The sequence below is a fragment of the Engystomops pustulosus genome, chromosome 5 (genome assembly GCF_040894005.1).
Source record: "Engystomops pustulosus chromosome 5, aEngPut4.maternal, whole genome shotgun sequence".
Taxonomy (NCBI): domain Eukaryota; kingdom Metazoa; phylum Chordata; class Amphibia; order Anura; family Leptodactylidae; genus Engystomops; species Engystomops pustulosus.
This window is the reverse complement of record NC_092415.1, coordinates 77,797,702-77,812,314: the sequence shown is the minus strand read 5'-3', so window position 1 is coordinate 77,812,314 and position 14,613 is coordinate 77,797,702. Positions and strand designations below refer to the sequence as shown.

General features: G+C 41.7%; 1 protein-coding gene across 1 annotated transcript; it reads right to left on the bottom strand.

The window, feature by feature from the left end:
- Positions 1-8,429: 8,429 nt before the first annotated feature.
- On the bottom strand, positions 8,430-13,018 carry PRL (prolactin). Its single transcript, XM_072154715.1, has 5 exons — positions 12,953-13,018; positions 12,267-12,448; positions 9,432-9,539; positions 8,801-8,980; positions 8,430-8,700 (listed from the first exon to the last, which is right to left on the bottom strand). The coding sequence occupies exons 1-5, from the start codon at positions 12,981-12,983 to the stop codon at positions 8,509-8,511; spliced, it is 693 nt and encodes a 230-aa protein (XP_072010816.1). The 5' UTR covers positions 12,984-13,018; the 3' UTR covers positions 8,430-8,508.
- Between the last annotated feature and the right edge of the window lie 1,595 nt (positions 13,019-14,613).

Here is a 14,613-nt window from a genome sequence, read left to right as displayed (position 1 = left end):
TATAGAACAACTAGAAGATGTGTAAACCCACCCTGACAAAGTTCTTTCCCAGGAACCATATTGATCTCATTTTAACATAACAGGTTGGTATGAGATGTGACTCTTTTGCCCTTAAGAACTGAAATGACATATTGACAGCTTCAGAAAGTAGTAGTAGGTGTGATCATGTTGTGATTGTTATATTTTGCATATTGTATCTGTTACATAATTCACATGTTCTTTTATAACTGAATTTTGACATCAAAATTGGCAAGAAAGATGTTCAAATCCAGACAATAGTACAGAATAACACAACAAAAGTATAATGGGCATATCTGGATATCAAAATGAAAACCATATAAAGTTGGCAACACAGAGTGATAAAATAAATAGACAGACAGACTGACACAAGCAAAGTCTGGATAACTGAGATAAAACCAAGATGTCAGCAAAGTACATAATTATGAGGCAAGAGTAGTCAAAAATGAAGCAAGGGTCAGAATTGCAGTAGCAGAATTGAGAAGTTAGAATCTCAGATATTATGAGACTAGTATATCCAGCCACTGGGTGGAGGACCAGGAATATGAGGAGCTCCTAGACGGCACCTCAGAAGCTAAATAGTTTGGCTGTCCATTACTCAACCCACACCTTGCACACACACTAAGCTCCAAACTGAAACCACACAGCTTTGCACTGAACACACACCCAACTCAGAGAATGAAACTAACTCTGCACAGCAAACTGTCATTCATAGGTAAAGAAGAGCATCCCTGGGTGTGAGTGAAAGCATCTCCTCATACTGCACATGTAGATGAACCGAGTTCACATAATGATTCCAATATTTTTTCAAGTAAGCTAGTTGGTGTTCAAAAACTTCAGTACTTAAACAAAATTCCTTATATTATTCAAAGGAAGAAAATGTGTTTTTGATGATTTTAATGAATTCAGACTTTGAAGAGTTATCTGTCAGAGGTACAGTAGAATTAACAATGTTATTTATACCATGTGGCATATTCTATAGAGGAAATTAATTTCAAGGCTGTATACGAATTTGCTCAATTTGTAACATTTATTAGCATTTTGCCTGTTAGCATTCATTAACATTTTACTTTATCATTTAGAGGGTACTTTAATATCTTTGTAGGAATAAAGTTTAGAAGTGAAATATATATTTTAGCATCCAATATCGTGCGTTTATCCTCTCCAATTTGGAACGTAGAAAGAAATGGCGCTGGCTTGCTCGAGGTGGCGTCTTTTTGTTAGAAAAAAACTTCTGGAGGTCCAGTTAAAAACACATGATAGTGCATCGCGTTACACCGTTTATATGAAATCAGGAAGTGTCATGGGTGCTCCCGCGATCGCTGTCTCGGATCGCGGGCGCACCCGTGTTCCTGCTGCTGCCCCCGGTCCCCGTTCACCTTCCCTGGCTCCCGCGATGTCCTCCCTGGCTCACGCAGCCCGGCGCGCACGTCCCCGTCTCCTAGGGCGCGCGCGCCGTCACTCTAAGATTTAAAGGGCCAGCACGCCAATAATTGGCGCTGGCCTGATATAAGTTTCTTCCCCTTCCTGTGACCCTTGTCGGATCTTTGAGCCTCATAGCCTTAGAGAAAGCTTCCAAGCGAGTATTCCTGCGTTCCTGTGTATTCCTGCGTTCCTGTGTATTCCTGCTTTCCTGTGTATTCCTGCGTTCCTGTGTGTCTCCGCTCCCAAGTCCTGTGTTACCCGTGTTCCTCCGTGTTGCTGTGTTCCTGTGCCTGTGTTCCCGTCCCCTTCTGCCTGGACCTCCTGTTGCTGACACCGGATTGGACTTCACCTTGCATCTCTGCCGCCTGCCTTGACCCTGAGCCTGGACCCGACCACGAGACTGTCTTCTGTTAAGGTGCCTAGACCTCGCCTGCCACCGCGGGCCAGTCGCACCTGTGGAATGACCAGGTGGTACTCTGCCGCAGCAAGTCCAACCCGCTTTGCTCACATACCCCGAATCCTGACAGCAAGCAAGGTAGCATGTACTTCTTAGTAGTGCCTACAAAGTATGCCCATAGAGAACATGTTTTCAGCTAGAAGACACACATTCTACAGTTTCTATTGACTTATCTACACAACATACAATCGAGCCGTACCTCCCTAAGTGATGTTTGAGCAAAACCTCCTTTGCCACCTCGACCAAAACCTAACCTTATCTAGCACCTATGTACATATACACCTATAACTAGAGATGGGCGATTCAATTCTAACTAATCGGAATTTGTTTACAATTTCAGGAAAACTGTGATTCGTCACAAATTATGGTGATTCGTGGCAACGAATTAGGAATTTTTCCCCCCTTCTATCAGCAAAATGGCCGTGAGCCATACATGTTACATGGGGCAAATAACTCTGAGAAGAAGAAAGGAACATGGCTGTATTGTTCCTCACTGTATGGCAGTAGTGTTCCTAGTGTTCCTCACTGTATGGCTGTATTCCTTATGCAATATGAAACAAAGACTTACCGGCTATAGAGCAGGCTCAGCCCGTGAGCCCTCTCCATTCACATGCACCCGGCATGTGACGTACTGTTACGTCACATTTCAGTAAGGGGTGATTCGTTATGATTCAATTTGGGTCGAACTGAATTGAAAGTTTGGCACACCTGGTCGAATTGAATTTTGAAAAATTCTATCATCTCTACCTATTGCATATACACATATAAAATACTCGCTCACTGTTGGTCCCAAAATTATCTGTCATGTAACATTTTTTGTGAATAACGGATCATTTTGGGTTGATTATTGGCGAGGCATTTCTCTGTACAGCTACCTTCAATAGGGTAAAGTTGCAGTTGGTGTGGCAAGTATCCAGTGCTGTCACTCCAAAGTTAGGCAATCAGGGCATAATAGCATACTGTTTTTGAAGTTAGCTATGGACAGGTGCCTTTATGCAATTCAAGCACTGCCCCCTCTTTTGCTTTATTTTTTTCTGATTCTCTTTTGGAATATGATCATTACTACAGATAATCACTTAGAATATGTGCAGATTTCTCTGGAAAACTATGGCCAGCAGTATGTCAGTGACTGGTGAGTGTCTCCCTGTGCCCCGGAGAAAGTCACGCCTGAGGAGTAACCTGGTGGTACAATGCCACAGCAAGTCCAACCCGCTTTGCGATTGGCTCTCCTGAAAACCAGGTGCCACTTAGACTCTGCTCCCAGGTGTTGGCTTACGTCATCATCTGAGGTGGTACAGTGAGTCCACTACCTCAGATCCTGACAGCAATATCTGGCCATGGATCCCGCCAAGGGATGAGATGGCTGATCTTACCACCATCGTGGTCCAGCAGCCCCAGCAGATGACCATGCAGAGTCAGCGACTCGGACAAGTCACCGCCATGTTGCAGCAATTGTTCTCTCCTTAGCAGCAACGTCAAGTTCCTGCAGCCCTCCTGCTACTTCGGTTTGTCTACCTTCCACAGAACAAAATCTGAGACTCTCCATGCCTTCCAAGTTTGATGGGGACGCCAAGTTCAGGGGCTTTATTACCAAGTGCTCCTTGCACATTGAACTCATGCCCACGCAGTTCACAGAACGGTCTAAGATGGCCTTCCTCATCAGCCTCCTTTCCGGGAAGGCCTTGGTATGGGCTACACCCCTCTGGAACAGTATCGACTGGGTCACGACCAATATCACTGCATTCCTCGCAGAATTCCGGTCCGTCTTCGAGGAACCAACCCAGGTATCATCTGCTGAAACAGCCCTCCTGAAATTGCGCCAAGAGGACTCTTCAGTTGGAGAATTTGGGGTGCAGTTCCGCACTCTTGCTTCTGAACTCTCCTGGAATGAAGTGGCCTGTGTTGCCACCTTTTAAAAAGGACTGTCTGGTCATCTCAAAGACGCCCTGTCTGCACGGGACCTGCCATCTTCTCTGAGTGTCTTGATCCTCTCTAGCTACTCGGATTGATATCTGCTTCTCTGAACACTCTGAGGAGTATACCTCGCTTGACTCTGGTTTTTCAAAGTCCGCCTAGACTTAGAGGAACCCATGCAGGTGGATAGAGCTTGGCTGACCTCCCAAGAGTGAACAAGGCTACAACAGGAGAACTTCTGCCTCTATTGTCCCAGTCTGGAACACTTTCTTCAGACTTGTCCAGTCCATCCTCAGCGTCCGGGAAACACACGCACCTATGGTTCTTAGAAAGAGCATCCCTAGGTGAGAATAAAGGTTCTCCATGTCTTAACCTACTGGTCCTACTCAGTTCTGGGAAAGGTAGCCAGGTTCAAGTTTTCGCCTTCCTGGATTACGGCTCAGCAGGGAACTTTGTGGTTGCTGCCCTGGTCTCCCAGTATCATCTTCTTGTGGTCTGTCTTGACAAACCGTTGGTCATCTCGTCTGTCAGTGGACAGATCCTCTGTGATCTAGTCCATTACCGCACCAAGCTTTTGTCTCTGCATGTGGGGGCTATGCACAAGGAAAGACTATCATTTTCTGTGCTTCTCAGATCCACTTCTTCCATGTTTTTGGGTTTCCTGTGGTTGCAGCAACATGCCGCAGTGCTCGACTGACAGACAGGGGAAATTCTTCACTGGGGTCCAGAGTGCCAGTCTCGTTGTCTCATGGCTCTTCGACCGGTGGCAGCTATGTCTGCTCTGGTGTCCTCCAAGCCCCTGTTGGGTCTTCCCACTGTCTATACAGACTATGTTGATGTCTTCTCAGAGAAACAAGTGGAGGCTCTGCCACCACATCGTCCCTACGACTGTCCTATTGAATTGCTGCCGTACATGTCTAGACCACGAGGTCAGGTACACCAACTGTCTGTACCTAAAGCCGTGGCTATGTCAGCCTATATCAAGAAGAATTTGCTTTGGCTTTTTTTTTCGGTATTTTTTTGTGGCCATGAAAGATGGTTCTCTCCACCCTTGCATTGACTATCATGGTCTGAATAAAGTTACAGTACAGATTTACTACCCACTACCCATGATCACGGAACTGTTTGAATGCCTCCGTGGAGCAAAGATCTTCCCCAAATTGGACCTTAGGGGAGCATAAAATCTTATCCCATCCGTGAGGGCGATGAGGGGAAGACTGCCTTCAACAATCGGAATGGTCACTTTGAGTATCTGGTTATGCCCTTTGGACTGTGAAATGCGCCAGCAGTGTTCCAGGAATTTGTCAACAACATTTTCAGAGACCTGCTGTATACCTGTGTCATGGTTTATCTTGACGACATCCTGGTGTTCTCCACGGACTATACGCCAAGCTCGAGAATTGACAATTTCATCAGAACAGTCTTCTGCTCCTAGGATACATTATCTCTGATCCTGCCGAATTGTCTGCAGTACTTCAGTGGCCTTGCCCTGTAGGACTTCGTGCTATACAGAGATTCCTGGGTTTTGCCACTTATTACCGACAATTACCACATATCTCCTCTATGGTCTCTCCCATAGTGGCGTTGACTAAAAAAAATGCCAACCCTAAGCTCTGACCTCCTGCGGCGGAAGGTCCATTTTCAAAGCTGAAGTCTTCCTTTGCCTCTGTACCTGTTCTCACACGGCCTGACAACGAGAAGCCATTCCAGCTGGAGGTTCAAGCCTCCTCAATGGGAGCTGGAGTGGAGCCGAAGTCTCACCTGTGGGTTCTTTTCTAAGACTTTCTTCACTGCAGGGAGAAATGACTCCATAGGAGCTTACTATCCAGTCTGCATATATACAGATCACAAGAACCTCCTATATCTCCAGACTGCTCATCTCCTCAACCCACGACAAGCTCACTGGTCACTCTTCTTTTCCCATTTCAATTTCTTGATCCACTTCCATCCTTCAGAAAAGAACATCAAGGCTAACCCCCTCTCTCATGCCTCTGATGTTATTGGGGAAGAACCGGCTCCTCGGCATGTCATTCCTCCTGAGTGATTGGCCATTGCCACTCCAGTGGACCTTCGGCAGCTTCCTCCTAGCAAGACCTATACCCGACCTGGTCTTCGAAAAATTATATTGATTTGGAGACTTTGTTTTCGTGTGGCTGGGCACCCTGGGATGCAATGCTGTCGCCCACATTTCCCATTTCTACTGGTGGCCAGATCTGGCCAAGAGTAAAAGCAGACAAGAGACAGCAACCAAAAAATTACCAGTTATTAAATTGGGTGATGCAAGCAGCTCAGGGTCCTGGTGTGTAGGATCCAAAGTCCAATATAGAAAGGAAAAGGCCACAGCATCCAATATGATGAAAAAGGTGCTAAACCTTTATTCACACAGGCATGAAAAAACTGCAATGTTTCGATTCGCCATGAATCTTTGTCAAGCATGTTTGCTTGCTTGACAAAGATTCATGGCGAATCGAAACGTTGCAGTTTTTTCATGCCTGTGTGAATAAAGGTTTATCACCTTTTTCATCATTTTGGATTCTGTGACATTTTCCTTTCCAGATCTGGTCAAGGATGTACCGGATTTTGTGGGCTCCTTCATTTCCTGTGCCCAAACAAGCTGGTCGTCTTCTGCTGTTACCAATATCCAGCCATCTTCCTTGGTTAATACCGTGATCTGGGTGGTAACCGACCGGTTATCCAAGATGTTTCACTTTGTTTTTCTGCCAGGTCTGCTGTCTTCCCCACGTCTTGCCAGCCTGTTTTTTCATGGCCTTTCTCAGCACATCATCTCAGAGTGTGGGGTTCAGTTTGTTTTCAAGTTCTGGCAATCCCTGTGAAGCTGGATTTCTCCTCCGCATACCATCCACAGTCCAATGGACAAGGAAAGAGAGTTAACCAGACCCTAGGCTGTAATCTCTGTCATTTTGTCTCTGCCCATCAGGACGACTGGTCTACTCTGCTGTGGTGGGCGGAGTTTTCCAATAAATCCTTGGGCTCAGAATCTGCCAACTGCACTCTATTCTTCATCGTCTATGGGTAGCACCCATGCCTCCTCTTCCTCTTCCTGTGTCTTTGGACGTTCCTGCCATGGAAGAGTTGGTCCAGGATCTGAAGTCTTTCTGGGAGAAGACTCAACTCTCCTTACTCCAGGTGTCTGCTCAAACCAAGACCCAGGCCAACAAGAGATGCAGGCCTCATCCAACCGTCGCACCAGGTAACAAAGTGTGGCTGTCCTCCAGGTATATTTGGCTGAAGATCCCCAGCTAAAAGCTTGGTCTGTGTTTCCTGGGTCCATTTAAGGTGCTGAAGCGCATCAACCCTGTGGCCTATAAGCTCTGTCTCCCTCCATGCGTGAACTCCTTCCATGTCTCCCTTCTGAAGCCTGTCATCCTGAACCACCTCTCACAGCAGCTACCACCTCCTGCTCCTGAGGCGGATTCCTTTGACATCTATGAAGTAAAAGAGGTCCTGGATATGAAGTTGGTTAAAAGGAAGCGCAGAGGTCTTGGGAGCCATTAGGACAACATCCTCCAATGTGGTCTTTTGAAGAGGTTCTTCCAGATAACGTAGTGGTGGAGGCTGACCCATGTTCTTGGTCACAGACACACCCATGTGCCTCCCTATGCCCCCAGAGCTCAGGAGCTTCTCTTACATTGTCACGCTCCAGTGACAGTCTCCAAGCTCCAGCGTGTGCATCCCCGCTGCCTAGGGTGCTCGCGCCAGCTGTCTAAGATTTAAAGGGCCAGCGCACCAATGATTGGTGATGGCTGACTGCCTTCCCAGTTAAATTCTCGGCCCCTTTCTGTGTCCCCTTCCAGATATTTTTGCCTCATTCATTTGAGAAGAGCATTCCCGTTGTTATTCCTGTGATTATTGTGATTTCCCTGTTTTGACCTCGATTCCTGTTTCTGACTCCAATTCTCTGCTGCCTGTCATGACCTTCCGGCTACGTCCCTAACTCTGATCCTGTACTGCCTTTCTTGACCTCCTGCCTGACCATGGCTCTGCCTCCACCTCACGATTCTGTACCTCGCTTTGGCCACCACTGTGGACAAAGTCACACCTGTGGAGTGACCTGGTGGTACCACCCAACAACAAGTCCAACCCACTTTGCAGGGGGCTCTGGTGAAAACCGGGTGCCACTTGGGCTCCGCTCCCAGGTGTCGTCTTACATCATCGTCCGAGGTGGTACATTGGGTCCACAACCCCTGATCCTGACAGTGAGATCGCCTCTTAGGGGCTGTTGCATCTATTTTCTCTATTTGAGTTAATTTGAGGTAATTGCCTACAGTTGAGGACAGTTACACCACTCTTATTTGATTTTGTTTTATTATCAAATAAACGTCCGCTTACATTTTATAACTGAAGAAATGAAATGTTACACTTTACTAATTTCATGGTTTGGACTTTTTATGTGTATGTGCTTACATTTGAGAAGTCTATAGTCAAATACCCTGAATTACAAAACGGTAATACAAATGTAAGGTCATTGAAGGGACAAAAAAGCTCTGTTATAAAAATAATCTGAGAATGAAAACTTGGGTTTGCATTTGTTTTATTATGAGTTACACTATGAATAAACAGGAATAAAGATGTCTTTCTAATCTAACGTAAACAATGGAAGAAAGAAATAAGTATGATGTACTTCTTATATTTGATAATAGGATACAGAGAAAAATATAGATATTTCCTACAACTTAACAGTTGCCCTCATGTATAAGACGACATTTTACAAGCTTCAAGTAGTTATCAATTTTATGTGAATCCCTACGGAGACAATGAAGGAGGTGGTAAAAATTGAAGAGCCGTGAATTTTCATCTCCTGGAACTGCATCAGCTGGACCTGGCCATGGCGAATAGATTTCATTTTCCAGATCTCCTGGATGTATCTAAAAGAAGACAATTGATCCATCAGTTCTTACTTATATCAAATATTTAACTGGATTTACCCAAGATATTATAATTTTCATTATGATTGGTTAGGTTTACCCTTCCAATAATCCTTTCCATTCCTTCAAGGAGGCGTTTGGTTTGTTCTTCTATCTCTACTGCTTTCCAGAGAATGGTATCTGGTGCTTCTCGTATATCTTGAACTTCAGAAACCATGTGGAGCAGGGGATCATTCCATGATCTTAGAACTTTCAGCACTAAACTCAGCAGATCTTCATGCTTTATTGTAAAAATACACAAAACTTACTTTTCATAATCACTATACACCAATACAGGCTCACCTCTATTTAGACATATACAGACATGGTTTATGGCTTGGATCCACAGACAATAGACATAACTACTTGGATACAGGTGCAAAAGGTGATATGTTGCTAAAGTCTACAAGACTAAAAGCCTTATAGCTAAAAGGTACTAAATCATAAAATAAGAACAGAATGCAGACTTTTAAAGCTAGGTTATTTCTCATGTGTGTGCAAAGTTTCAGATCTGCTAGTTTCTTGAAGTCTATGAATATAGATAAAACACACTCTTAGCTCTTAGCTGTGCCAACTATTTACATGTTCTTACATATATTAATTGCCATTAGAAGCCTAAAATAAAAATTAAGAGGCTTCCATGACACCATGAAGGTAGTCGTTCATTCCCCCTACACAGTGATAGATCTTACTTGTATTTGCTGTGCTTGCTCTTTGTCTTCAGGGGTGTTTAGTGAAGAAGTATGGCAACTCATCCTTGATTTTGCTAGAAACCTGCGACCTGGGGTAAATCTTTCATCCTGACAAAAATAGTAATAATATTAATAATAATACTTAATATTATAAAACTAATAATTTACTAAGATAATAAGACATATGTTAAAATGTACATACATTTATTTGTTTTATCATCTCCAGGTTTACGCTTCATCTCCATAACAACCTAGAGTCAATGTGAGTCTCCAGGGACAGTCTTTTATACAGAACTGTAAAGATTTGTGTACGGCAGATAGATACAGATCCGCAGCATTCTTTACCATATACTACACTACAGCTGTGAGTGATGATCTATGAGCGATCAGACCCTCTTGTAAAAATAGAAGATAAAAAAGCTATCTAAGTATCATCGCAACCCTCAATCTATCAAAATATAAAAACAATTGTAAACTGTAAACGGAAAAAAACATTCAATCTTCAAATCGCTTTATCCTTGTGATAATTAAACAAAAAGTTATCAAAAGGTGGTACAGTCTCCAAAATGATACTTTGTGCAGTTAATATGACACTGTACACGGGTCCATAAAGGGAACTATGAAAAAGTTATAAGCATGTGCTGTGTATCTCCATGGAGAGGCACGGGCGTAATTACCCCCTCCTCCACTTCCGTGCACTGACATGTGATCGTAGCACATGTGTGTGAATGTAGCCTTAAGGAGGACTGCGACATAATTTTTCCAGTCGGCCCCAAAAATTAATGTTTGCAGCTTGTCTATAGACGTATAGAAAGGGGTGAGTTTAATAAAACAGATATTCTATTTAAAAGCGATTTATGTAACTTATCTGAGAGGTAAAAAAAAAAAGAATACAATTACCTGCTGCACTAAAGCCAATGCTTTGGTGATCCTTACCAGCATCCATGTGAATAGAACCTCTGGAGTACTAGTACTAGAGCTGCAATGATTTCATGGATAATATACACAGTGTAATGTTTCCATTTAACCATTTTCTATGCTTACCAGTGTATTATAATATAATATATGTGGTTTGGGTGCCCACATAAATTCTAGGGGGCCCATGGCCACCCAAACCACTGTCCAAATTTTATACTATATGTATGCAAGAGTCATTTTGGGAACTTTGTAGGACCTCCAAACGTCCTGAAATCACAGATTGAAAGAGGGCAGAAGGACACATCCTTCATTTCCCAAGAAGCATGCTTATGTAAGAAATTCCAGATGTGTAGGGGCTATAATATGCGTACAGCACAGGTCCCATGGCAGTGTTAACCCCTTCCCGATGCGCGCCGTACTAGTACGGCGTCCCGGTGCATGGAGAGTGCTCACGGGCCGAGCCCTCTCCATAGCCGGTAAGTTTTTGCTGCATATTGCAGCAAAGGCTTACTGGTAACACCCGCGATCGGGTGTTTTCATCTCGATCGGGTGTTTTCACCTCGATCGCCTCTAGCAATGCTGCCGGCGGCTTCAAAAAGATGACGGCGCATGGGCGCCGCCATCTTGCCGCAGATCGCCGCTCCCTGATGACGTCACGGGGAGCGGCGATCTGTCGCCATGATAGCCTCGGGTGTTCCGAATACCCAAGGCTACTTCGTTTTAACCCATGCATTACAATGTGCTAATTGCACATTGTAATGAATGGGGAGTAAAATCCACATATACTGCCATACAGCAGTATGGCAGTATATGATAGGATGAATCAGACTACCTAGGGTTAGAGTACCCAGGGAGTCTGAAAAATAGTAAAAGTAAAAAAAAAAATAAAAAAAAAAATTATAATAAAAAAAACCTAAAAATTCAAATCACCCCATTTCCCTAGAAGTGATATAAATAAATACAATAGGTATCGCCGCGGTTAAAAAAGTACGATCTATCAAAATATAATAATGGCTTTTCCCTGCGTTTAACCCCGTAACGGAAAATAGCGTCCAAAGTGGAAAATGCCATTTTTATGCCATTTTGAAAAATATGAAAAAATTTATAAAAAGTGATCAAAAGGTCACACAGTCCCAAAAATTAATACCATCAAAATTCGCAAAAAATGACACTACCCACAGCTCCGTACACCAACGTATGAAATTTGTTATGCAGAAAATAAGCCATCACACAGCTCTTTATGTGGAAAAATAAAAAAGTTATAGATTTTTTAAGTTGGTGAGTGAAAAATGGAAGTGAAAAAACTAAAAAAGGCCAAGTCATTAAGGGGTTAATTCACCCCTGTCTTTGGTTACATTTGTACCTTAAGCACTCAGATAATCTATTTAACCATAAAATGTTATCTTGTACACTTGTACATTGGTGAACACAACTAGAATGTCTGCATTACAATAACCACCAATAATGAACAACTATCAAAATATATGTGATATGTACTAATTCTCTCAAGTACTACATAAGATATAACATAATGCCTTACATGATATCAGGGTTCTGAATTAGCACTGTAGTATGCAGCTGCATTCTGTAATATACAGCTAAAGTGTTCTTACAGGAGTTTCCAAGAATTACTGATGGCCAACTATTACACAGTAACTACAGTAAACACTACAAATGATTCATATTTTTGTTCCAAATTTTAACTTCTATAATAAACTTTGTATAATGAATGTTTCCATTTGGAAGATCATTGGTCCAGGTGGTCATCTCAAAAAGTTTTTATATTATTATGATGCTGACATTGGCAAAATTGCTTGCATATATGAAACCATTGGAGATTACTACTGAAAGATCCAATGCATGTACTACACAATTCTAGGCAAATACATTAAATGTGTATTCAACTACTATACTTACAAATTCATTGAACATCTCAGACGAAAGGGAATGTATATAATGTGAAAGTTTCACGGCACGGTCAAAGAGTGCTCCAGTAGAGATCTGGCAGTTCGCTCCTCCATTAGGACATATTGGTTGTGAGATGACCCTATTTCTTTCTAGTATTATACTGGACCCTGCTAATAGAATTAGCACTATACCTTAAAAACAAAAACAGAATGTAATTGCATGAATAAATGAACAAAAGATGAGACTAAAAGAAGTGGAAAACTTTGAAGTAGCAAAAGAAATGAATTTTCCTTACAGTGAACTTGACATGCTGCTATTTTTTTTCTAACATGAAACATTTTTATGAATTCGTCTTAAAATATTTATTTTTTAAATAATGCCCCAGAAATTTACATACATATGTTTTATGTACAAAGCTCAGTGACAGCTGCCATTATTGATAAAATGTATTCTATAAATATGTCTTAAAATGAAATGAAAAAACATGTTAAAGCTCCAGTTTGAAAAGCGTATATGTTGAATATAGATCAAATAGAATTCTAGCTTATGATCAGGATAGCCTTATTTTAAGAATTTTCAAAGTAAATAAAAACTGTCAAGTATGGAATTATGTATTGTAGTGCAAGCTGTTGTTTTAGACAATTACTATAAAAATGTCTTGAAAATAGAAATATAAAAAAACAAATAAAAATTACCTTTAAGTGATGTGTCCATTAGATAAATCATAGTTGTGAAAATCTTGCACTGTTGCCCAGATGATCTCTTGTCTTGATGTTTAACATTTGCTGCTTTTATACTCTTAGACACCAATAATGAATGAATGCATCTTTTTAACTCATAATCACAAACATCGAATGCCCTTATCTCTTCATTCATATTCACAAATGTTTTATGAAAAATAACAAAATACATTTATTTAGCTAGGGTAACATATGTGCTGGATACCAGAAAAGGGACTTGTTGTACCAATGTGAAATTGTCTTTAAAATAGTAATTATTTTTCACTTGTACATTATATATAGTCAATACCCAATAAAACACCCAATAAAACTGTAAGATGTAGGTAGAATTTTTAGGAATTGCTGAATAAAATATATTAGTTTGGTTTATTGCCATAGGTTGCTGGGTACTAAGGTGAGAAACTACACTAAATATGTCCCCTGTCATTCACTGCACAACCCTGATAATAAAAGACCATTTGCAAGGGTGTAACATAATAATTCCTTTATTTAATAATTCCTTTATTTAAATAGCACACACACAGAGCTTCCCAAAATAGTCCCTGTCCCCTTGGGGCTCACAATCTAATCAACCTACCAATATGTTTTGGAGTGTGGGAGGAAACCGGAGGACCCAAAGGAAATCCATGCAAACACTGAGAGAAACAATGAGAGAACATACAAACTCTTTGAAGATGTTGACCCTGGGACTTGAACCCAGGACGCCAGTGCTGCAAAGTGAACCACTAAGCTACCATGCTGCCCCTTCCGGAGCTATGGGGCCTGCAGTGTTAGGGGCCCCGTCACATGACCTGCAAGCTAAACAATGGAGAATTATATACATATTATGCTGTGCATTGTACAGCATTTATGTACTGTATACAAGAGTACACATCATCCATAGTACACAGCTGAGCCAGCAGCTCAGATAAGAAATGTTGTGGGAAGGAACAGCAGAATGATAGTACTAGCGATCTTTCATCTCTAGCTTCCTGCACTTTACTTCCCCCATGTGGTCAGCAGCTACTTGGCTGCATGAAGCCAGATCTGTGGCCTCTGACCATTTGGGATAAGAAGACTGCCTGAAAGTGAGCATGTACATATGTGTGTATTGGTGTATTAATGCATTAATGTGTATATGTGATTTGTATATATGCTATATGTATATGTTTATGCTTTATGGGTGAATGATGTGTATATAGTGTATGATGTGTATATATGCTGTATGCCTTTATATGGTACTGTATGTATGTATGTATATGCTTTATGTGTCTGCATATATGATGTGTATATGCTGTATGTGTGTATATGGTGTGCACACTGTGCATATGGTATATGGTATGTTTGTTTATATTCTGTTTCTGTATATGGTAATGTGTGTATGTATGTGTGCATATGCTGCATATCTAATGTAGGAGTGTATAGGGTTCTAATTCTGTATACATGTGTATATATGGTGTAATAATATGATGCATATATACTATATGTGTGTATTTGATGTGCATATACTGTATGTGTATAAAGATGTGTATATTCTGTAATATATATATTATGTATAAGTTAATTAATGTATATATGAGTGAATAAATGTGTGCACATGATTGTATAAATGTGTGTATGTGTGTAAGAGTGTATAA